We start from the raw sequence: 22,694 nt of genomic DNA on the forward strand, positions 1-22,694 counted from the left end.
AACTAAGGAGAAACTTCCTGACAGTTAGAACAATTAACCAATGGAACAACCTGCCTCCAGAAGCGGTGAATGCTCCAACACTGGAAGTTTTTAAGAAGAGACTGGACAGCCATTTGTCCGAAATGGTATAGGGTTTCCTGCCTGAGCAGGGGGTTGGACTCGATGACCTCCAAGGTCCCTTCCAACTTTATTATTATTAATTATTATTATTATTATTATTACTACTACTACTACTACTACTACTACTACTACTACTACTACTACTACTTATGTCCACTAACTTATTCACTCTATTGCACTACCATGAACTACAATGATAAAATGATTGCTTTGGAATTGTAGGTGGCAACATTCAGGATGTTTACTGTGGATACACAGTTCCATATTGTCAACTAGCTTCAACTAAGTGGTGACTATGGATCTGCAAATTCAGTTCAGGTGTCTGAGCTTTGTTGTTTGGTTATCCAGTTATTACAATTATTGGAATCAACAAGATCAAGCAGCTGAATAGATTAATGGGGAAAGAGCACCTATGAAAGCCCACATCTATTGCATCTATTGTTCCCTGTTCTCTTTTGCAGATTGCCAAAGATCTCAAACAGTTTTATGATCAAGCATTGGTTCAATCGAAAGACAAGGATGAGAACAAAGCAAAAAAGGCAAACGCTGTTGTGAAAACCTTCCAAGAAACAGTAAGTTGTACAGTACATTTTGTTGGGAATCAAATTTAATCTTCAGTTTTCTGCTTGCTCAGTTAGTTGGTTAAATACCTGCTTGAAGTAACTGTAGATTAGAGGTAGTCCTTGTTCAGCAGTCAGAATTGATACTCGCAACTGGATCATTAAGCAAAATGGCACTAAGTGAGACTGACTGTAGTTATAATCTTACTTTAGCTTTTCTTTGCTTTACAGACCTGTGAAGGTCATACATAGGAGGATTGGTCACAAAGTTATTTTTTCATCACCATCACAACTGTGAATGTTTGCTAAGCAAGCATTGAGGCCCAGCTGTGTATTCTGTAAAAAAAGGTCTTACTACAAAGGGTCTATCCCCCATTATTTTTGGCCTCAGTATTTGTAGTTTTCCCAGGAGAAATCTCTAAGGCAGAGGTGTCAAACTCAGTTTCACTGAGGGCCGCATCAGCATTGTGGTTGCCCTTGGGGGGCCGGGTGGGTGTGGCCAGAGTGGATGCAGCCTACTGGGTGGGCATGGATGGAGTGGGTGTGGCCTTCTGGGTGGGCGTGGCCAGTTCTACATCATTCGCGTCAAGGGTGCCTGTGGGGGCCTGGGCAGGAGTGGGACAGATCTGAGGGTCTCTGGCAGAAGGGGCTGGGACCAGGGCAAGTGCCAAGGCATGGTCCACCGGGGCAAGTGCCAAGAGGGCCACCACAAAATTGTACATTGGCTCCCGGCTGGCCTGGGCCAGGGCCAAGGCAGCGGGGGCCGTTCCCTCACTGTTTCCAGGATGGTTTCGCGGGCCACATGAAACCATTAACATTCGCCAGCTGCTCCCGGTCCTCGCCTGTAGCTCCCTGGCCAACTCATTGCAGCTGTGCTCACCATGCTCAGCCTGTTGCTCATCTGATCGACCTGGCTGAGGCTGCTCCATCGGGCTAGCACCCTCCAAGCCCTGATCGTAAAATGGGGCAAAGCTCACTTAACAAATGTCTCACTTAGCAACAGAAGTTTTGAACTCAATTGTGGTCGTAAGTTGAGGACTACCTGTAATCACAAATCTTCGTTTTTATTAGGCTGCCTCTAATGGCATGGTGATCTATTTATAAAAAAGGAAGAGGAAAATCTGCTCTTCTTCATTGAGGTCCTAGCTTCTACACGACTTCCCTTAAAAATTATTTTCTGGGAAAGGATTGCCTGTTTTTGAGACTCTAGCCCAGTGGTGGCAAACCTATTGCACGCGTGCCAGAGGTGGCACTCAGAGCCCTCTCTGTGGGCACACGCGCCATGCCCCAGAGATGGCAACCGTCCCTCTTCAACCAGCCGCCTGCTAACTCGCCGAGGTCCCACATGGCTGGATGCATCCCAGCACCTATGCACTCACTGCCCTCTGTGTGCAGGGGCCGATGGTGTCAGGCAGCAGCTGCCCCGGCCCCTGCCTCACCTTGCCCTGTGACAATGGCACCCCCGCCCTGCCTCGCCTTGTCTCGCCTCACCCCACAGGATAAGCCTCTTGCTCACTGCCCCATCTGCCAGAGACCCCCTGGATCTCCCCCAACCCTGCCCGGCCCCCACAGGCGTCCCTCCCCACGAGCAACATCGAGGTGATCATGCCCACCTTGGCCACACCCGTGCCCATCCAGTGGGCCACACCCACCTGGCACCCGGCAATAAATAAGTGGGTTTTGGGTTGCAGTTTGGGCACTAGGTCTCTAAAAGGTTCGCCATCACTGTTCTAGCCTTTTGAGTGTTTTGAGAATCAAGTCAGTTGGTTTTCTTCCTGGTTGAAAGCTTTCTTTTATAATGATTCCGATACACAATCTCCCCTTTATCCCTTCATGATATTTTACAAATTCACTGCAGATGGTGAGTTAATAGGAGCAAAGTTCAGGTATCAAGAACCATAGGATGCAAACTGGAATCTTTGGGGGGGAAACGTAATTTGAAATATTTGTAGAAAATATCTAGAATTAATTTTTCTTTCTCCCTCTCTTCCACCATCCCCATCCTTCTAGCTAAATTGCTGTGGCAGAGATTCCTTAGCTTTATCTTGGGTCACCAGTGAATGCACTCTAGGAGAAGTAACAAATGTAAGAAAATCATCTATATGTGCATATTTATGTATGTATATGTATATTAAAGATAACTTCCTACACCTATCAAAAGATAAAGATATATCCATTTTTTTCAATACAGCAAATTGGAACAAATGTGTCACTACACCATTTTATTCTTTCCAACTCAACAAAATGCTGGAAAGAAATCATGTAAACGGGCTTAGTATTCTTGTCTAATTGGCTGCCTGTCAGCAGGATAGCTGTCTGGCATATGAGTTGAATGAGACCAAATTTATACGATGGGTGAAGCTGACGGTACTGAGATTGAGTTTGAAAATGGTCTGATCCAATCACCCAGCACATCCCATGGGGCAAGAATTTGGGGAGCTGCTTGGGATTTGATGACTCTTCCTTTCTAAGTCCTCCCCCTTCCAAGTGATGTGAGCCAGAGCATCTGCATTCAGAGGCAGAGAGCCACATATACTGTATAGACATGCAGCGTTTTACTTGGTTATACAGAAGAAAATACAGACACCTCTCGTAGCCATTGCTAATAAAGGGACTGAGAAAAATCCCAAAAGCCGTCTTCTATGTGATTTCTCTAGTTGTCTTGTTTACCTTGCAGCACTAGCAGTTGTTGTGGGATGACTCCTGCCTTAACATCTTCCATTCCTACAGTTAGAATTTTAAGTGAGTCTATAGTGGCAGAGTTCAATGAGGTTCTGAATTAAAGTTGTAGTGGTACAAAGTAGGGATGTGCAGAATAGTTCAAACTTAAATTTCAGGAGGTTCCAATTCAGTGCAAGATATGCATGTTTTTTCATGAATTTTGGTTCAGATATGGAGCAAAACACATTCATGTGGAATCGTTTGGAGTGTTCCATGCTATTTTAGGTGGTGTGATTTATCATGCTGCCAAAGTGGATTGGGGTGAGGGGGAGAACAATAAGCTCATAAACTTTTACATACCAAGATGGAAAGAAACAGTCTGTGTTCATGATTGTCTATAAGATTAAGTTTAGGTATACGCAAGTTAGATTAAGAGGTTTATTTTAAAACAGTCTTGAAACAAACCCCACTTCTATTAATGATGTGCTTAAAATTAATTTTCTTCCAAGATGTCCTCTTGTCCAAAGGAGGTAATTGATTTGAATTGTTCTGTTGAGAAAGAAGGAAGGGAGGGAGGAATGTCTCTTCATATTCCTTTCAATTACCCATGGCAAAAGAAGGATACACTTAGATTTGAATTCAAAAAAGGCAGGCTAGGAGGAGGAGGAGGAGGAGGATACAAAAGCTTCCATAATACAAGTTTTCAAAACAGTTTAGGATTTCTCTTTCTCTCTTTTTCTTGGCCAATTGTTCTGTAATCTGGATTGCTGTTAGTACTCAGCTTGAACTGCTACCCTATTCTTGTGACTCTGGGATGGGTGGGAATAAAAAGAAGAGTTCTGTCTCCATCTCTTCAATATGGACTTAATCCAGAACAGGTATGATGACCAAGAAATGCATAAAAACATTAAGTGAGGTCATCTGCCAATTCAAGGTTCAATATCAATATGCTGATGATAGCCGTTTTTATCTCTTGGCTCCAGGTTAGTCAAGTGATGCTGTTAAAGTCTTGTCCCAGCATCTGGAAACTAAACCAGTTCCTACTTAATCCTACCAAGACTGAGTAGCTGTGGATATTAAGGTTACCCGAGATCTGGGGATTCTCCAGCTTCAGTCTTGGATTAGGTATCCCTGTTCAAAATTAATGCACAATCTGGAGATCACCTTGGACTCATATCTCCTGGTTAAAGTATAAGTGGCAGCTGTGGCCAAGAAGAATTTGCTCAGGTTGAGGGCCACATGCTCCTTCCTGATCAAGAGATTCAGATGATCACTCATCCCCTGGTCATTTTGCAGTTTGATTGCTGCAGTGTGCATTACATGGTGCTGGCGTTGAAGACTCTCTTCATGCTCCAACTGATCCAGAATGCAGTGGCATAGGCAGTCATGGGCCTACCTCATTGTGCCCATGTGCTATCATTGCCTTGTGAGCTATACTGGGGTGCTTCCATGTTCAAGATGCATGTGTAAAGCTCTAGATGACATCAGGGCCAGGATAGCTGAGGAACTGTGTATCTCCCATAGTTTCTGCCCATCAGGCGAAAACTAGCAGAGTTGGCACACTCCAATTCCTTTTGATTAAACAGTGCCCTCTATCAAGCCAGGTTGTGTGTCTTCTCTATTGCAGAGCCTGCTCTCTGAAATCACCCCCGAGATTCATGTAGCTCTTAAAATATTCAAGATGTCTTTGAAAACCTGGTTGCTCTCCAAGATGTTGGGGCAAGATGGGTACTTTCTCCTTGTTAGTTGTGTTTCTGTCTATATAGTTTTATTTTTCAGAAATATATTGGGGTTTTTTACTTGTATTGTATTTTCTTATTGTTGCATGTTTTATATTGTGAATTGCCCACAGCAATACTTAAAATTTAATAAATAAATCTGTACTCTTTTATTTCAGGTAAGCACTTGTCACGCTAAAATTGATGAGCTGTTCTCTGGAAAGCTGTACTTGATTGGCATTGCTGCCATAGTAGTGGCAGTAATCATGGTAAGTGCTGGCTGTATTGTGTACAGTAGAATGTTCCCAAAGAGCAAAATACATTGCCACACATTCAGGAATTGTGTGTAGCTGGACATTGGGAGTTTAAAAAAATTGAGAAAGCTTGACCTTCCAAGCGTGTATTATCTTGTTCATCCAGTTTGTGGTTTTAGATGGGGGAAAGGAGTTTATTACCAAGATGAAAGAAGGCAAAGAAACTGATGAACTTGTTGCCAAGAATAAACTTGGAAAGCAAAGACACTCAAAAGAGATATTTCCGTCTTCACTGAATAATATTCAACCTTGCTAAGAAGAAATAACAGACACGCTACTCCCCTCTTTTATTATGATGGCTGGGAAGATAATTTCCTACACCCATCAAGGAATCTTTTGTACCTGGGGAAGCTAATGTGCATTATCCCAAAGAGAAAGGAGACCCTGCCACTGGTCAATATTCCTTAATTTGTTCCTTCTCTAGCAGAGAAAGCTGCAGGCTGACCATGCAAAAGCCTTCTTCTTGGGCCTCCAGGCAGCAAGATTGGGGAAAAAAGGGAAACTTTTAGCTCAGCCTTTCCCAGGCTGGATGCACTTCAGTATTTGGAGATCACCTCCAGAATTTCCCAAACGGGACAGTTCATGCTGAGAATGCATCTGGAAGGGACAAAAGTTGGGGAAGGTGACTCCCACAAACAACTGGGACTCATCATCCTTGAATCAGGTCTCATTAAATATCCCTTTCTGCCTTTTCAATGAAGATGATGGATTTTGTTACCATGTTGGCTTCTTTTCAGAGGTGACTTCCTTTGCAGTAGTCTTGAGTTTGTGACAGTAAGTGAGACTGGGATTGCTGGTGCTAAGTGACATAAGGGCAACGTCACACAACCACATATTTTATAACAATCCCAGCAGTCCCACTTGTCATAATCCCAAAATGCACAGGTCAGAGAGCAGGAAGCAGCAAGAGTCCCAGGTAAGGAATACAAGAATGCTGCCGAGGGCGGGGGGGGGGGGGAGGCAGAGAAGCACAACCTATGCACAACGTGGGGGAAACCAAGGCAGGGGGGTGCTGTGGCATCACATGAGTTCAGGAATGCCATAGTGATGTCCTGAAGCAACTCGTGATCTTCCCTGCTTGGCTTCTCCATTGATGTTGCCAGTGAAAAGCATGACTGCAGAGAGGATGCTTTCTGATCAGAACTTCAAGGATTGATCATATGTCCATTTCTTTCAGTGCTGCCATAACTTTGGATGCTGAACGAATGGACTTAAGTTGAGGATTGTCAGTTGTGATTTGATCCAGTTAAAATTAGGTGTGGCAGCATTTAATTTCCAGTACTATTACGTTTGCTGTTGAAATGTATTTGCAATGCAAGGCAATTTAGAAATTCTGTAACATTTCCAGCGTTAGCAAAATCCCATTTAAAGTTCACGTTTAGTCTTTTGTTGTTTGGTATTTAAAAATAATTAGATCAAGATACGATTAGAATTAATTTTTGGCTTATATGATTTTAAATATTTTTGTTAGTCACCAATAAATTCCATTTGCGTTAAAGCCCATTTCAGATTTGCTACCTAGAGCTTATTTATACATTAGGCCGTGGCTGCTTGAAAGAGAATAAAGTGAGGGATTGCCTGCAGGTCTAACGTGGCTGGAGTCTCATTGTCCTCATCTTTTTTTTCTCGGCCTGCAGATCTTTGAAATGATCCTGAGCATGGTGTTGTGCTGTGGCATTAGGAACAGTTCAGTCTATTGAGAAGAGGAAGAAGAGTGCAAAGAGGTGGTGCCAATGAGACCGGAAGTGCCACTGCCTGATCAGGAGACACTTGTAACAAAAACAAAGAAAATTATGTATATAACTTTTCAGATATTATCTTACAGAGCATATTATTCTTACTTGGAAGTCTTCTTGTTCATTTTAAGGGATGGGGGAAAGGGGAGTTTTCTGTATATTTGTGGCAAAATTAGTTACACGCCAGTTTATGGGTTTAAAAAAAGCTATCATGCGGGTGGTTCCCGGCCTTTATCAAAAATAGCCTTTCTCTCCCTCTTCTCAGCCATTGTTCCCATTTGATCAAGATGGAGTTTAAGAATTTATTGTTTAAGGGGTTTATCCTTATGAGGAACGTGGAAAGTTTTTTTGCTTTATTTTGTCCTCTGATGGAGATAAAGTAAAAACTTCCTGTTCCAACTTTTTTGTCTTGATTATAAGAACTCTTGGATTCTTGGACTAAATGTGTGAGCATAAGTGTTCAAGAGTCCCTGAGCAGAATTAAACTGTTTTGCTATTCTGTTACTAAACATGCACATTTGTCAGTATTTTTTATAATAGTAACAACCCCATTTTCATTAAAAAAGACTTTTAACCAATTTGCATAAATCTATTACCTTGATGTCCATTATGTTTCCTGGAGACAAAGCAAGGATTCAAATCACAGACAAGTCTTCACCAGATACTAATTTACAGAAAGGAAGATTTAGCCCCCAACCTGGTCTCTTAATTTTGATATAACTCTCTCTTTTTTAGAGGTAGGTCTAATAATGGCATATACACTCTTTCAATATCTTAACACCCACATTGCTTACATAATTACTTCCGCTACAAATATTGCCTAACGTTTGCTTGATAAATGTGTAGTATTCTAATGCCAAAAATAATTATTGAGGGAAACCAGTTAAATAATTTCTGGAAGCCTGTTCATTAAATGTTATTTGTAAGTTTTTAAGAAGCAACTATTCTGTGTCATTGAAAAGACTTTAATAAAGCTAGATAATATCCCTTAAGATATATAGGAGCATGAATGCCACAAATAAAACTTTGAATAGGCAACCTATATAAATCGTGATGACGAAGAAATGTTTTTTTAATTGCATAGTCACAGTGCAAACCTAAGCCTTTCATACTTGTGTTCTGGCATCGGACACAAGTACCCAAAACACAGGGTTTTTGCATTATGACATGCATTTAATTCGTTTGTCCCACCCCCTGCAGATCCCTGTGTTCTCTCATCTCCACACCACCAGAAATAGAACAAGAAAACTATAAGCTGGGCAGTTTTCCAGAATTCCTAGCCTCATCCATCACGTTTCCAGACAGATACCTCTTTCATATCTATCCAGCTGAGAGCTCACAAAATGATCTTCTTTTTGATTTGCTTATGATTTCTGACCATTCTTCTCCACTAATCCATCCTTAGTGCAAAACTGGAAATTGTTTTGTTCTTTCCCCAGTTCTGTTAACTCCAGATGTTTAAAAAATCACCTGGGACACTTGGTATTGTTGTCCAATACATCTGGAAGGTCCCAAATTGGGGAATATTCATGGCAGTGTCACCTGTGCCATAGAATGGCCATATGTTTTCATACTGTTCTTGAAGAAATCAATTTAATCTTGGTTTCTTTTGCTGTACCACATCAGCTGCAGTACCGTAGATTCAGTGTCCTTTAAAATAGTAGTTGGGACAAATGAACTGGATGTGAGCCGAATCAATCCACATTTACCTAAAAGGAAGACAATTCTAAAGTTAAAAGTACCAGTCTCTTCCTATTGAAAGAGCAGGGGGAAAAAACTTAACTGCCTCTTTGACTATATTCTTGTCTCTTTTTAAGGTAAATTAAAAACTAATTTTCCTTTCAGGCAGGCGAAGCAAATATAACAATCTGTGTAAATTAGAATCTCAGGGTATACAAGACAGATCAGAAAAACTAATCTGCTGATTAGACATTTATTTCTCTCTCAGTCTCACCATACCGCCTCTTCTCCTTCTCACGTTCTGGTGTAGAGCAGCAACCAGATTCAGTTCCTCCATAGGAGCTCTTTAAATATCTGTCTCAAATCAAAAACATTTTGTTTCTGGCATCCTTAAGGAAACTATGTCTCAAGAGTCTTGCTGATTATGCTTGCAGGAAATAAGGAAGACATCTTTTAGCCTTAGAAATAGCCTTAAAGCAACACTGCCCTGAATGTCAAGTTTGCATGCACGAGAAGCAAAAGCGATTCTACCAGTTTTCAAAGGCTTTGGGGTTACATGGTCCAGTATAATAAACTACACTACATGTACAAATCCTACGCATCAGTTGTGCATGTACATTTTATCTACATACATATATTGTGTGTGCATGTGCATTGGGATTACCAGAGTACAGAATGGATATATGTAACTCACAGCCTTTTATTGGGTGTCCATGAGAAATGTGTATAAATGTACAACTAAATAGTCTCTGTCTTGTTTTTCCTATATCGTATTTGAATATTGTTCAGTGTTCAGTTGGTGATATGTAAGCAGCCAGAGTTCTCTTTTGAAGGTTAGTTACTCTGTCCTCTAGCAACTGAAATGGATCAAGGGCATTCATTATTGGGACAAAAAGTTAGCTTTGAGCAAAGGACACTTTTTAAATAGCAACTTTTAAGATGTGTAGACTTCAACTCCCTGAATTCTCCAGCCAGCATGCTTGAGGTCTACACATCTTAAAGTTGCTGAGATTGGGAAACACTAGTGTAGATGATGATTCGATGTCCTGGCTCAATATAAATTTTAATAGGCCAAAAAAAAGTGAAGGACGTTTTTCTCCAGTTTTTGGCAAAACCTACCTATTTGGATGAAAAACAGATATAGTTTGAAATGGAGACAAGCAGGGGATGTTTAGCAAGATATCTGCTCTTTTAGAAGTTTTTATTAGGAGCAAAATGCTTTTTGAGCAATGTATACTTCTCTAAATCAAGTAATGTTGGAGACTGCTAGATTTTTTATTTGTACTTTTCATTTTTTTAAAAAATGGCAACTATGTTGCTTTTGCTCCTGGGAGATTAGCAGTAAGAACTAGACAAGTAAAAGTGTTCACAAATTTGAAGTCTGATTCGTAGAATCAAATTCCCATTCTAAAAAGGGAAAATTGAGCCAATTAAGTTGACTTGAGTAGTGTAAGTGTACACATTTCCAAAACAAGGAGTTTGTAATGCTTAGTCAACAACAAAGATAGGTAACAAGTATCTTCCAGCTGTTTTGAATTTCTACTCCCAAGATTCTTTGCTTTTTTACTGGGTCTGATGGGAGTTTGCAGTCCAAAACATCTGGAAGACATCAGATTGATTATATCTAGTCTAGAGAAATTGAAGATCCCATTGGAAAACAAGCTATCCACTCTAATTACTTCAAGCTGCAGCTGACAAATGAACAGAAGTGAAATTCATGTATTGAAAACCAAGTGATAGAGAGCTGCTTGGTATATTGGATTTCCCCCCCGTATATAGATCCCCCCTTTGTCTAGCAGAGCACGCACATGCATGCTGTCTGAAATGATGCAGTCTCTGATCAGTCGTATTGTGTGAACTGCTGTTTGTGTAAATGTGCCTAAGTCCTTTTTCAATAATGACAGGATCTGTTTCTTTAATCTGTCTACAAAGAGCTGAGAGGTTAGCAAAAGAGACACAGATGCCTTCCAGATTCAAAAACTGGCTGATAAATTGGCTAATGAAGTATCCCATGTGCGGTACCATCTGCCACAAAATCAAGCCATAAAAGTGCCTATGTTGAGATTGAAGGAATAGAAAAATTCTCTTTCAGTACAGCTCTAATGTTTGAAGGAAAGCGGAGAAACGAAAATGTTCATTTCTAAAATAAGATGAAAGGCAGATAGAATGAATGCTTCATGCCAATTGGAGCCAAGTTCAACAAACTGAAGTTTTATCTTCACAAGAATTTGTGTTGGATCTAAGAAATTTCATCCTGGTTATGTGTCCCATATGATGTAAATTGGCAGAATTAGAATATGGATATGCCTCAGTCTTAATTTTTTAAGATGCTTGAGGAAGGGTGGGAGGGAAAGAGAAATTATAATAGAAAAAAAATCTCTTATGAAAAGCCAGTGCAAAATCAACGTGCCCTTTTAAGGCTGCTTATTTAAGGAAGGCAGACCTTCTCAATCCTTTCCTCTCTGTAGTGTTTGGGGAATTCTAAGAATTGAAATCCATTACTCTGGAGGGGACCACGTTGTGGAAAGTCAGTATACTGTACTGGGAGGCCAAACTGAGCTGCTGGCAACATGGAACTGAATGCTTTGTTTTGTTTTATATAAGAGAACCTGTCACAAGCTATGTTAACTTTTCTTCTTTGGCTTTTTTTTACTTTCAGATATTTCAATAAACATTTTCTCTAGCGTGTGTTGTGCTAGGAAACTCTGTTTTTTACAACCAGTCCATCATAACACCTGAGTATTTCAATTATTACATCTCCATAGCAATAGCAAAGTCAACCCTGTGAACAGAGAACAAGGCCAAAATATAGGCCAAAAACACAGAAAGGGCACCATAGCTGTTAGCCATTTCCATTTGAATCTTATTTCTTAGAAAAGCCATAAACTCCACTTATGGCCAAATCCGATATGTTTAATTAGAGGGTAAATGCAACATCTATTTTTCCAAAGTGATCGGTTTCCTTGTATGATAAACTGTAGGTATTCGGAGAGCTTTGTTATAGCTAGGTCCAATTACTGTAACAACAAACCAGCTTTCAAATCTAAGGGCAATACATGGAATCAGGGTCCTGCAAATGGAATTTGTTTCTCTTGCAGGACAGTCTTGCCACATATTCCCAATTCTGTCTAAAAAAATCAAACTAATTGCAACTTCCCTTCCCACTTCACTCTTCTCATTGTTTGGTTAAACTTGCGCCCTCAAATCATATTTATTTACTGTTGCCCTATTTGTTTATTGAATGTTAAAGTATTTCTCAACTTAAAAAAAGATACACAAAAATAATTTACACAGCTAGTATCCTGTCAGATTTACTCTTGGCCTAGTGCTAACCCACATTCTGGATGCAGTCCAGTTTCACTTTGCTTGTTTAAATACTTTTTTCCTGTTTAAAAAAGGTCCACTTCCTATTCCCCAAAATATATGTGAAAACTGAAATTATATTGAAACTCAAATATGCTTCATCCTGGTATTGTGTAAGATGATTTCAGTATGTCCTGTGTCAGAAAGCCCAGTTGTGTTAAATATTTCCAGAAGGAGGTAAAGAACAAAAAGGATAAGATATGAAGGTGCAGAAAGATATGAAGGTGATGTGAAGGAAGAGTGTTAAAATTGGTTTTCTATTCAGCTTCAGAAATCTGAATAACCTGAGATACAAGAACAAGAAATTCAAACAAAAATTATACACTCTTTTTGTACAGCTATCTGGCATACAGGTACCACTACAGATAATTCTCAAATCTTCGTTCTGTTCAAATGGCCCACTTAAAGTGGGAGAACTCCAGCTTTATTCATTCATCACCTGATTACCAAGCACAATAAACTGGTTTTATGATCCACTTGGGAGTGTCCATTAAATCCAAATTTATTTATCAGTTTGTTGTTTGCACCCATTCGTGGAATTATCTTATTTTGGGGGGTGTCTTTTCCCCTGTCTCACCTCGCAGCAGTGGCACCGAAAGCCCCGCCCAGCCAGCCCACTTCAGCCACTTGCTGTCGCTTGTGCATGTCACTCCTGGCCTCTATTTTGTCATCAGAGGCCTTCAGGAAAGGCTGCAGCTGAGAATGGACCTCCGGATTGACACGCACAGCACCCCCCCCAACCTCCAGGGGTTGCCACACGCATCAATCGGGAGCCTGGTTCTCTGCTGCAGAGGCCTTTCCTGAAGGCCTCTGATGGTGAAATGGAGGCCAGGGATGATGTGTGCAAGCAGCCGCAGAAGTGGGCCGGCAAGGCAGGTGTCAGGGCATGGGAGGCGTGGCCTCAGTGGTAAGCAGGTGTGGGGCACGTAGGGCAGCTCCACCCTCCCACCCCGTTTGATTTTTAGGTGTGCGCCTCACCCCAAAACTAGGGCTTATTTTGGGGGTAGGGCTTATAATTAGGCCCACCCCCAAAATCAAGCTATGTCTTATTTTCGGGGTAGGGCTTATTTTCGGTGAAACACAGCAGCTTTGGTGGTCTATGTTCTTCAAAGAAAGAAAGCAGAGCGGGGCCATCAAAATATTTCCTGAAGAGCAAATATTTGTTGACATGGAATATAGGAAAAGAGAAGTGACGTGGAAAGCCTGAGTCCTAGCATGGTCAATCCTGTGTCGGTATTGGTATCTTCCTAGCAAGGGGCAAAGCTCATCAGTTCGTTCCTAAAAGGATTAGGTTACACATAGAGCGGAAAGGTCTTTATCAAAGTATGTGAGAAATCAACACTTGGGGGGGGGAGGAAAGTAGGAGAAAAAATATACAGTAAACATTTCCGGAATACGTAAGCATGAAATAATCCTATTTCTGCCTACATTTGAAACTATTTTGTTATAAGTGAACAAACGGCATCAAAATGAAAAATTTAGTACAGCTAATAAGTGCTATCAATTTGCAGGAGTTCACGTTTTTATAAAAAGGAGAGGTTGGGCTGGATGAGGTGTATGGAATTCATCTGAAGTGATGGAATGTGGAAGACTATGTTTGGTGGACCTCCTTTGCCGAGTCATACCTTGCGATCCCTCTATGACAGATGTAATGCAGTTATTTTTATTATCTATGATACATACTCTGCATCTCTGCACTATAATAAAAAATATAATCCTATTGGTTTACTCCCATCCATTTTTTTCCGCTCCCAAAAGATGATTGTTCTAGCTCTAACCCTTTTATGTATGTAATAGCAGCAGAATAGAGATGGAGAGTAAGGCATTCAGTGGTCGCTCTATTCTGTACTTTAAAGAGAACAATTTGGTGAGTGGGGATGACGTCCACAACAGAAACCATGATTCCCACCCACAGGTTCTTTGACCTGTTGAGATTCCAATGCCTTCTTTCAGGACTTTGACTGACTTCCGTACCTCATTTATAGTTCTGAATTCCCTGGTTTTTTCACTCATGAACTATCAGGTCTGACTCTTGAAACAAAGTATTTTCAAACAAAAAAACATTACATGTTTAATAAACATTAAAAAGACCATTAAAATTATTGGATATAAAATGACAGAGTAGACAAAATAAAATCATTAACATACGATGGAGAAGGGGGGGAGCCAATCTCACCTCAGGGAGTAAGATATTCCAGAGGGCAGGAGCCATGACAGAGAAGGCGCTTCTCCCGAACCCCGCTAGGCAAATTTTTTTGACAGAAGGGATACATAGTATGCCCCCTTTGTTGACACGGGTGAGGCAGGCCCAGTCCCACTGAGGTTAGATGGTTCCTCAAATAACCTGGATCCATGCCATAAACGGCTTTTTAGGTAGTTACCAAAACCTTGAATTGCACCCAGAAGCAAACCAGCAATAAGTGCAGCTCGCAGAGCAAGGATGTAAAATGGGCCATTATAGGGGCCCAAAGAACTACTGCACTCTGCGCCAAATGCTCTTACTTAAGTGTTGTATGCTGAATTATATAAAAGAAAGTATACGATATCATCAAGAGAGTAAAAGAATTGAAATGGAAATGAGCTGGTCACATACCAAGAAGAACTGATGGCAGATGGACCAAGGGAGTTCCAGAATGGATCCCACTTGATAAAAAGCGTCCACCAAAGAGACCAAAAACAAGATGGAGCGACAATATTAGCAAGTATTGCCAGCATAACTAGCAAAGAAAATGCTGAAGAATACATTATTCTCACTTGCAGGCTTCCATCTGTAATTGCAACAAAGTGAAGCATGTTTGTTGTCACAATGAGCAAAAACTCAATAAATCTGTCAACTTTTATTATTTTTCTTTTATTTATATCCAGCCTTTATTCTTATAAATAACTCAAAGTGGTCAACATACCTAATACTCGTTCCTCCTCCTATTTTCCTATTTTGCCCTAAACTTCCACTAATGTTTTGCTTCTACTACTGCTGATTGTCATATAAGCGTAGTGGACTAGGCATCAGTGAAGGCAAGCAGGCCTTAATGGTATTATTTGGAAATATTTTAGCCAAGTGATGAGTGCCTCCAGCTTGGTACCCTTCACATATTTTGAGATTATTCAAGAGTTTCTAGATAACATATTTAAAAACTGCGTTGTTGGAAAACATCAGCTATTTTAGCTAGTTTGATAGTTTTAAAAATGGTAACCAAAGCTGCCTTTCTAAACTATCTTTTCTGCAAGTATACAAGCACTGCAGTGCTGATGCAAACTCTAGTATAAGAGGAAATAAAATAAACGTAGCAAAACCGCATTATGTTGAGGCTGCACAGAGCCCAAAAGCTGTAACAGTTTTCTCTGCACGGTTAAGAGACTTAGCAGTTGTCGTATACTCCGGCTTGGGCGATAGTTAAAAAAAATAATAATACTACAATTCCTAGAAGACATTGGGAAAAGAATTGAAGGAAGAGCTTTTTTTTGTCGAATTTTGATTTAGTTGCGAAATGACTTCTGGGATAGGTCGTTTAAGTGCTTCGATGGCGCCGTAAGTTCCGTAGGCCTTTGGGGAGCAAGAAAACTTCTCATCCCATCAAACAACGGGAAAGCGATGCCGGAAACGACGCGTCGACCCCGGAATCGAGCGGCGGAGCTGCGCGCGCAGGTGGGAGAACCAGGCCGTTGCAGGTGAGCGGAGTTCTACGCACGTCTGAAAAGGTAGCTGCGTAAGCGGCCGTTGGTCCCGGAGGTTTGGGAGATAAGCGGGGCAGGTGCGGGGGGAAGGATATACGAGAAGAGGATCTGTGGGCTGGATCAAACTAAGCAGCCCTGAGAGCGTTTCCCAAGCAGCAGCCCGCGACCTTTTTAATAGCCCTGCCCTCTACGTTGTGGGTTAATCTCTCTTTAAGCCCGTGGCTGACACTTCATTTTGCTGCATGAAATTGATACTAAGATTATTTTCGTCCTTCCTCTTGAGTCAGTGAATTTTCCTAAGCAGGTGGATTCAGATTTTTTTTTTTTTTTCTGAAGTCGCTTTTAAGACTCGAGAGTGAAAGCTCTTGCAAGTTGCCTGCTTGGAATTATTATATCGTTAGTTCACAAGGGCGAAAGGCAATAATTTATATGAGAAGAGACATCCCTGCTCTCTAGGTAAATTACTATAACCGTGCTTTGCACGCTGAAATGTCCAAATTGTCTAACAGCGGTATGGTAACATAATTATGTGGCCGTGCTCACATAAATAACAACTATTGCATAACAGCCTTAATTTGCCTTTATTTATTTTATATTTTCCCTTTGTTTTCTCCTTTTTAAATAGGGAAAGTGCTATTTTTCCATTATAAAATGCTTTTTTAAAAAGAATTCTTAGTGTGATTGATGTATTGATTATCAAATGGAAAGTTATATATACCGGTATCTGGCAAGCCAGCCTGCTTTCTTCTTTTAGATATGCCTGTTAATATCTCTGTAGCAGAGGGTAACTGATGTATGAACCATATTGCCTCCAAAAAAATTAAAGAATTATGCATTCCTTAGTAAGAAAGGAATGCTTTCCCCCAATTAATGTTTTTTTCAATTCCTCTTACCCAAAATCACAAGAAAGCTGTGGACGTGCTGCAATCATGGATTCAGGCCCATCAGATAAATATATTTGTTAAATCTGTCTTAAAATAAGGATAAAAAGAGAAACAGAGCCAGTTTGGTCTAGTAGCTAAGGTACCAGGCTAGAATGTGGTAGACTGTGAGTTCTAGTCCTACCTTAGCTATGAAAGCTAGCTGGGTAACTTTGGACCAGTCACCCTCTCTTAGCCAATTTACCTCCACAGAGTTACTGTGGGGTAAATAGGAGGAGGAAGGATATGTTTATTGCCTTGAGTTATTTGTAAAAATAATACAGGTGGGATCAAAATAAAAAACTTAACTTACTTCAGTAGCATAAGCTTGATGGGGAAGGAAAAGATAATATGCTCTTTGGCTTTCCCACAGTTGAGATAGCAAGACCAAGACTACTATGGAAGATTTTGATGGGGACTTCTGTCACAGAAAAGCCATTGTGTCTGAATTATGTTGCAATCAGATTGCTGCAAACATCCTGTGAGTCTTTTCTCTCTGGAACAATTTTATTGTTTACTGCCCACCTGGGGGGAGGGGGGAAGGATATGAATGGATCAGAGAGAGAAACAAAAAAACCCTAAAACATGCACAATCTGTAATGTACATTTCTTTAATCTACATTTCTTAGTTCTTGAAAAACAAAGAACTTGGGTTTGATTCCTTTTCTGATCTCATCCAATTATATTCTTATGCTTGGTGATTTAACTGTACTGTACTAATGTTTGGTTGTTAGTGGTGATTTAAATAGTCCTATAGATCAGCTGGTATGTAAGTCCAACATTGAGATACAGTACTTGCTGTCTCTGCCTATTGTGCAATAATATGTTTGCCCCAAAATTCCACTAGAGATAAATTAGATTAATAAATAAATATCTTTGCTTTCCAATTTTAAAATAATTACTTGTAGATGATAACATTGCACAGCTAGAAGGTACACTTATCAAAGTGACAAAGTACTATTGATATAATAGAAAATTGCAACTCCACACTTTTTGATTGCGCTGATATGTCCAACCTCTTACTGCCAGGGTACAGGATCTCAGAACCTTGGTGGCTTTTACTGACCCAGAGGATGGAATACTGGTTCAAACTCCAGATGGTGAGTGGCTAGTAGGTTCTTCCATGCCTGTTTACCATCACTATAAAGTACTTTGTTGTACAACTCTTGTCAAATACTTTTCTCCTATGATGGGGAATCTGTCACTAAAGAATAAGAACACTAATGCTGTTGGGCTACTAAACATGTTTAAGTACCGAAAAAGGCCTTCAGACTTCAGAAATAGGGTGAAGTTGTGCCAAAAAACCTCATACTTGTCTACACACAAAAGTATTACAGAATTGTAATTAATTCAGAGCACCAACATAATTTTGGATGCCATTGTAGAGAATTGTCAAAACAAAATGAAATTGCTTTATGTTCCAGATTTGTACACCGTCCTTCCAAGTGATAATAGTTGCACATCAGCGCAAAGATATTGTTACATTAGAAAAACCCAAAAGGGAACACCTAATTTACCAAAGAAGCCACTAGTTTATGCTAAATATTAACTCCGTCCTTAAATAAAAAGCAAAATATGAAGGTTATAGATTATTTAATAGTACCAAATATTATTTAATACTACCAAGTTTTTAATTCTCACAATTTTGAGTGGTATTCTGCAGTAGATAATAGATTTGGTCAACTTGTATTTTACATTTTATTTCTTATAAGCAAGAACTTTGCTTTCATTTAAGGTGGCTGATCTTTAATATAAATTCTTGGTAGGTTGATTACTGATAAGATTACCTACTATTCGTAATAAAATCTTAATTAAAATGAAGTTCTGTTCTCTGTGCTGAAGTCTAAAACACTAAAAATTGACCAGTTGAGAGTTTCTCTACAAATATGATTATTGCATGTTTGCACTTGTAAAAGGAGATGCACTAATGGCATCCAATCTGGAAAGCATAGCAGAAATAGGTTAGAATGTATACTCTTGTAAAATCATAATAGCATAGCAGGTTACAGGATTATAGATTTATTTAAAAATAAATAGAAGAAATCACATCCTATCACAAGAAATCTTATAGTAGAATCTATTTAGAATCTATTTACACAATGTCTGTATTGTTTATAAAATCAAAAGTGATCCTGGCTGAGATAATAGATTAGATTAAACTTCCTCTGTTAATTTTTTTCTCTCTTTTTGTTTTAAAGTCTTGGTACTTTTGATCTTGAAATCTCCTTAGGTAAATGAATAAGCAGATATCAATAATGTATCCTTACAAATTTGCATGTAACTCTTCTTTTTTGTTCTAGGTGTTAAACACCCTCTGAGAAGCAGCTGAAAAACGTATCTGGCTGCAGAAAGACCCAAATCAAGGTAGTTTAAACAAGTGATCATCAAGAATGGGAGACGAAGGTGCAGGCGAACCCTTTGTGGGTACAGTGACTGGTGGGGCCACAGATTACGAAGGCATCCTTCCCTCAGATACAATTTCCCTGAGTGACTCCGATTCAGAAGATTTTGAGTTTGCAGGCAGTGCTGAAGTTGATGTTGTGTCCCCTGACGAGCCGCTTCCTTCAGATGATGTGGATTATGAATCAAAGAAGAGTGGGGATTCTTTGCACAGCAGCCAAAAATCATTTGTTCAACCTTTTCATTTGAAAGGCATGAGTTCAAGCTTTTCACAGCGCAGCCAGAACATTTTTGATTGTCTGGAAGGAGCAGCCAAACAGGCAGTGCCCTTGACAGCTGAAGACAATGTCATTGATAGAAGGTTTAAACGCCCTCTGCCACCACCCAGCATTTCAAACAAGATGCCTGCGGAAAGCTTTGGAAGACAACGTGAGCCAATTCAGTCTTATAAATGTTCCCCGCCAGTACCTGATTATGTGGCCCATCCAGAACGCTGGACCAAGTACAGTTTGGAGAATGTGGCAGAATACAGTGATGATACCAACAGATCAATTGCAATGGAGTTCTTGAGTGGCTTGAACAAGGGTAGAAAGGAGCAGAGTTCAACACATCCTAAACATTATGCACCATCTTTCAACCAGGATGCTTCTAGCTCTGGTGCAGGAAGAATTATCTTTACCAAACCAGTAAAGACAGGCTTAGACAGATCAGGAAAAAAAAGAGGAGCTTCAACAGAGGAAGAGTTGGAGGCCAACATTATTAATGCAAACCAAGAGGCCAGAGGAAGGCCTCTGGATAACTTGGCTGCCCAGAATAAAGGTGATGTACTAGATCCCTCAGAAAGCAGAGAAAAAGAAAAGGAAGATTGTGAGCCATTGAAATTGGAAGAACAAGATGCTCAAAAAGCCAACACAGGTTCTCCAGAGGTGCAAGAAGAGAATGTGACGACAACTGTAGGGTTTCATGGTAGCAAGAAAAGGAGTAGGAAACATTTCCGACCCAAAAGTAATGATGAAGAAGAATCCTAAAAGCTAGAAACCTTATATTTGTCCAGTGATAGCTTACTCAAAATATTTTCTTCATCATTTGCATGAATTCGGGCAGTTTGTTTTCCTTAACATGCTTGTTATTGTGACTAAAAATACTAGTAACTTTGCCCTTTCCAACAAAATCCTGCTGTATTTTGCAATAAAAATTATAAGACATTTATATGATAGTCCAACAATATAGACCGAGTTTCTGTTTATGAAGGGAGGCTCAGCTATTCATACCAAAACTTTTGACAATATACTGTAATGATATCTCTACCAATTCATAACTGACAAAACATAGCCTGTGGATGAGGTGCAAGATTTATCAGTTTATTGTAGTTGAGGCGAAGATTTAACCAGTATTATTCAACAGTGTGAATGAAAGTAAAAGCATGAAATATGACAACAACTATGTTGTTTGACTAGAGACAAGAAAATGTAAACATACAGTACGTTAAGATCATAGGAAAAATGTTAAGGAATTGGAAGAGATATTTTCTAAAATTAAAATGCAGTCAACTAAGCCATGCTTAGACTTGATTGGTTCAGACTGTTGAATTGCCACAACTTCCTTGAAAACTGAAAGGTTTTTTTTCCTCCATACATGAGAGCTTCTAAAATACAGAGATTTGTGGTGGCCTAACTGTGTTTATGTAAGAATAAAGGAGCTTAAAATAAGGTTTGTAGCTGAATATCCATTTGATATTTTTTGGTGTCAATAAAACTTGGGAACAACTGCTTAATTAGGTTCAAAATTCTGTACTTGCATGGTAACAGCCATTTGTGTGAAAAACTATTTTTCTCTCTACTCTTGTATGGTGCCCCTTTTTACCAATTAGCTCTTTTCTACTTGTCACACTTTCTTGTCTTTGCATATAAAGAAGCAAGATGCCGTTTCATTCAGCTAAAGTTCTCTTGTACAGCTCCCCAGCATTATTCTCCCCTTTGCATGTTGTCAGGCGCACAAAATTTGGTCATAAATAAACACATTGGTTGGAACAAGAATTTTTTTTATTATTGTTTACAGGTAGTGCTCATTTAGCTATCACAATTGGAAATGGTAACTCAGTCATTAACAAAGCAGTCACTAAGTGAGAGGTGGCAAAATTACACAGAAGAGCTATACAAGAACGAGCTTAGCATCCCTGATAACCACGATGGGGTGGTCACTGACCTCTAGCCAGACATCCTAGAACAGGGCTTTTCAACCAGTGGTACGGGTACCACCTGTGGTACATTGGCACCTGGCAGGTGGTACGCGACCATCCTAGAAAAGTAGCGGGGGAGGGGAATGAGCTGAACCGGTGGCAGAACTGCACAAGCCTGAGCGAGAGATGGCTGGAGCTGCAGGGCTGTCGGGGCTCAGTGGAAGCACCAGGATCAGCGACAGGCTCCAGCTGGAGCTCGGCGCTGATCCTGGAGCTTCTGAGCCCAGAAGAAGCACCGATCAGCTGGAATGTTGCAGCATCTCCAGGGTCTTGTGATTTACATTCAGATGCTTGGCAACTGATTCATATTTATGATGGTCACAGTGTCCCAGGGTCATGTGAAGTGACCAAAACCTGCTGCAACCACCTAGCAGACGGGGCGAATAAAAACCAAACACCCCCCCACCCCACCCATGCTGCCAATCCTCACCAGAAATGCTCACAACAATGAAAACCTCGGACAGGAGGAAGAGCACCAGCGGGCAGGCAGGTGTCTTGCTTGGCTGTGGCTTTGGGGCACTTTTTTCAGTGCCATTGTAACTTCGAACAGCCACTAAGCGAACTGTTGTAAGTCGAGGACTACCTATACTTTATCACTTTTTTCCTTTTTGGGGGGGGTCAAGTTTTTGACACCTTGATAGGCGACTGGTGGTACTCGGATACTGCCATATCCTAAAAGTGGTACAATGGGTGAAAAGGTTGAAAAGCCCTGTCCTAGAATGTGAAGTGAAATGGGCCTTAGGAAAGCTGAGCAACAACAAACTAGTGGAGGTGACAGTATTCCAGCTGAGCTATTCAAAATCTGAAAATATGCAGTAAAAGTGCTACACTCAATTTGCCAGCAAATTTGGAAAACTCAACAGTGGCCACAGGATTGGAAAAGGTCAGTTTACATTCCAATTCCAAAGGCAATGCCAAAGAATGTTCAAACTATCGCACCATTGCACTCATTTCACATGCAAGTAAAGTTATGCTTAAAATCCTACAAGCTAGACTCCAGCAGTATGTGGATCGAGAACTTCCAGAATTACAGGCAGGATTTCTAAGGCAGAGGAACTAGAGATCAAATTGCCAACATACGCTGGATCATGGAGAAAGCTAGAGAGTTCCAGAAAAACATCTACTTCTGCTTCATTGACTATGCTAAAGCCTTTGATTGTGTGGATCACAACAAATTGTGGCAAGTTCTTAAAAAGATGGGAGTACCAGACCATCTTATTTGTCTCTTGAGAAACCTATATGTGGGTCAAGAAGCAACAGTGAGAACTGGACATGGAACCACTGATTGGTTCAAAATTGGGAAAGGAG

At 40.3% G+C, this 22,694-nt stretch overlaps 2 protein-coding genes across 7 annotated transcripts in view; both read left to right on the forward strand.

Moving 5' to 3' along the window:
- CD81 (CD81 molecule) overlaps positions 1-7,616 on the forward strand; it is a 61,436-nt gene extending 53,820 nt beyond the window's left edge. Inside the window, exons 5-8 of the mRNA XM_015823206.1 lie at positions 582-692; positions 2,691-2,765; positions 5,239-5,328; positions 7,011-7,616. Of these exons, the coding sequence (XP_015678692.1) occupies positions 582-692; positions 2,691-2,765; positions 5,239-5,328; positions 7,011-7,073 (339 nt within the window). The 3' untranslated portion in view covers positions 7,074-7,616. The remainder of the gene's footprint in view (positions 1-581; positions 693-2,690; positions 2,766-5,238; positions 5,329-7,010) is intronic.
- Positions 7,617-15,775: 8,159 nt separating this feature from the next.
- On the forward strand, positions 15,776-21,178 carry TSSC4 (tumor suppressing subtransferable candidate 4). 6 transcript variants are annotated; one of them, XM_015823207.1, is made up of 4 exons: positions 15,776-15,851; positions 17,121-17,228; positions 17,777-17,847; positions 19,048-21,178. In XM_015823207.1, exon 4 carries the CDS (start codon positions 19,138-19,140, stop codon positions 20,173-20,175), a length of 1,038 nt encoding a protein of 345 aa, XP_015678693.1. In that variant the 5' UTR covers positions 15,776-15,851; positions 17,121-17,228; positions 17,777-17,847; positions 19,048-19,137; the 3' UTR covers positions 20,176-21,178. The 6 variants fall into 6 exon arrangements, with proteins under 6 accessions (XP_015678693.1, XP_015678694.1, XP_015678695.1 ...); XM_015823208.1 differs by having other exon boundaries at positions 15,776-15,821; XM_015823209.1 differs by lacking the exon at positions 17,777-17,847.
- Positions 21,179-22,694: the final 1,516 nt, after the last annotated feature.

The sequence above is a fragment of the Protobothrops mucrosquamatus genome, unplaced genomic scaffold (assembly GCF_001527695.2).
Source record: "Protobothrops mucrosquamatus isolate PMUCROS unplaced genomic scaffold, P.Mucros_1.0 scaffold1799, whole genome shotgun sequence".
NCBI lineage: Eukaryota > Metazoa > Chordata > Lepidosauria > Squamata > Viperidae > Protobothrops > Protobothrops mucrosquamatus.

Coding starts and splice junctions, on each gene's coding strand:
- TSSC4 (XM_015823207.1), top strand. CDS start 19,138: ATGGGAGACGAAGGTGCAGGCGAACCCTTTGTGGGTACAGTGACTGGT.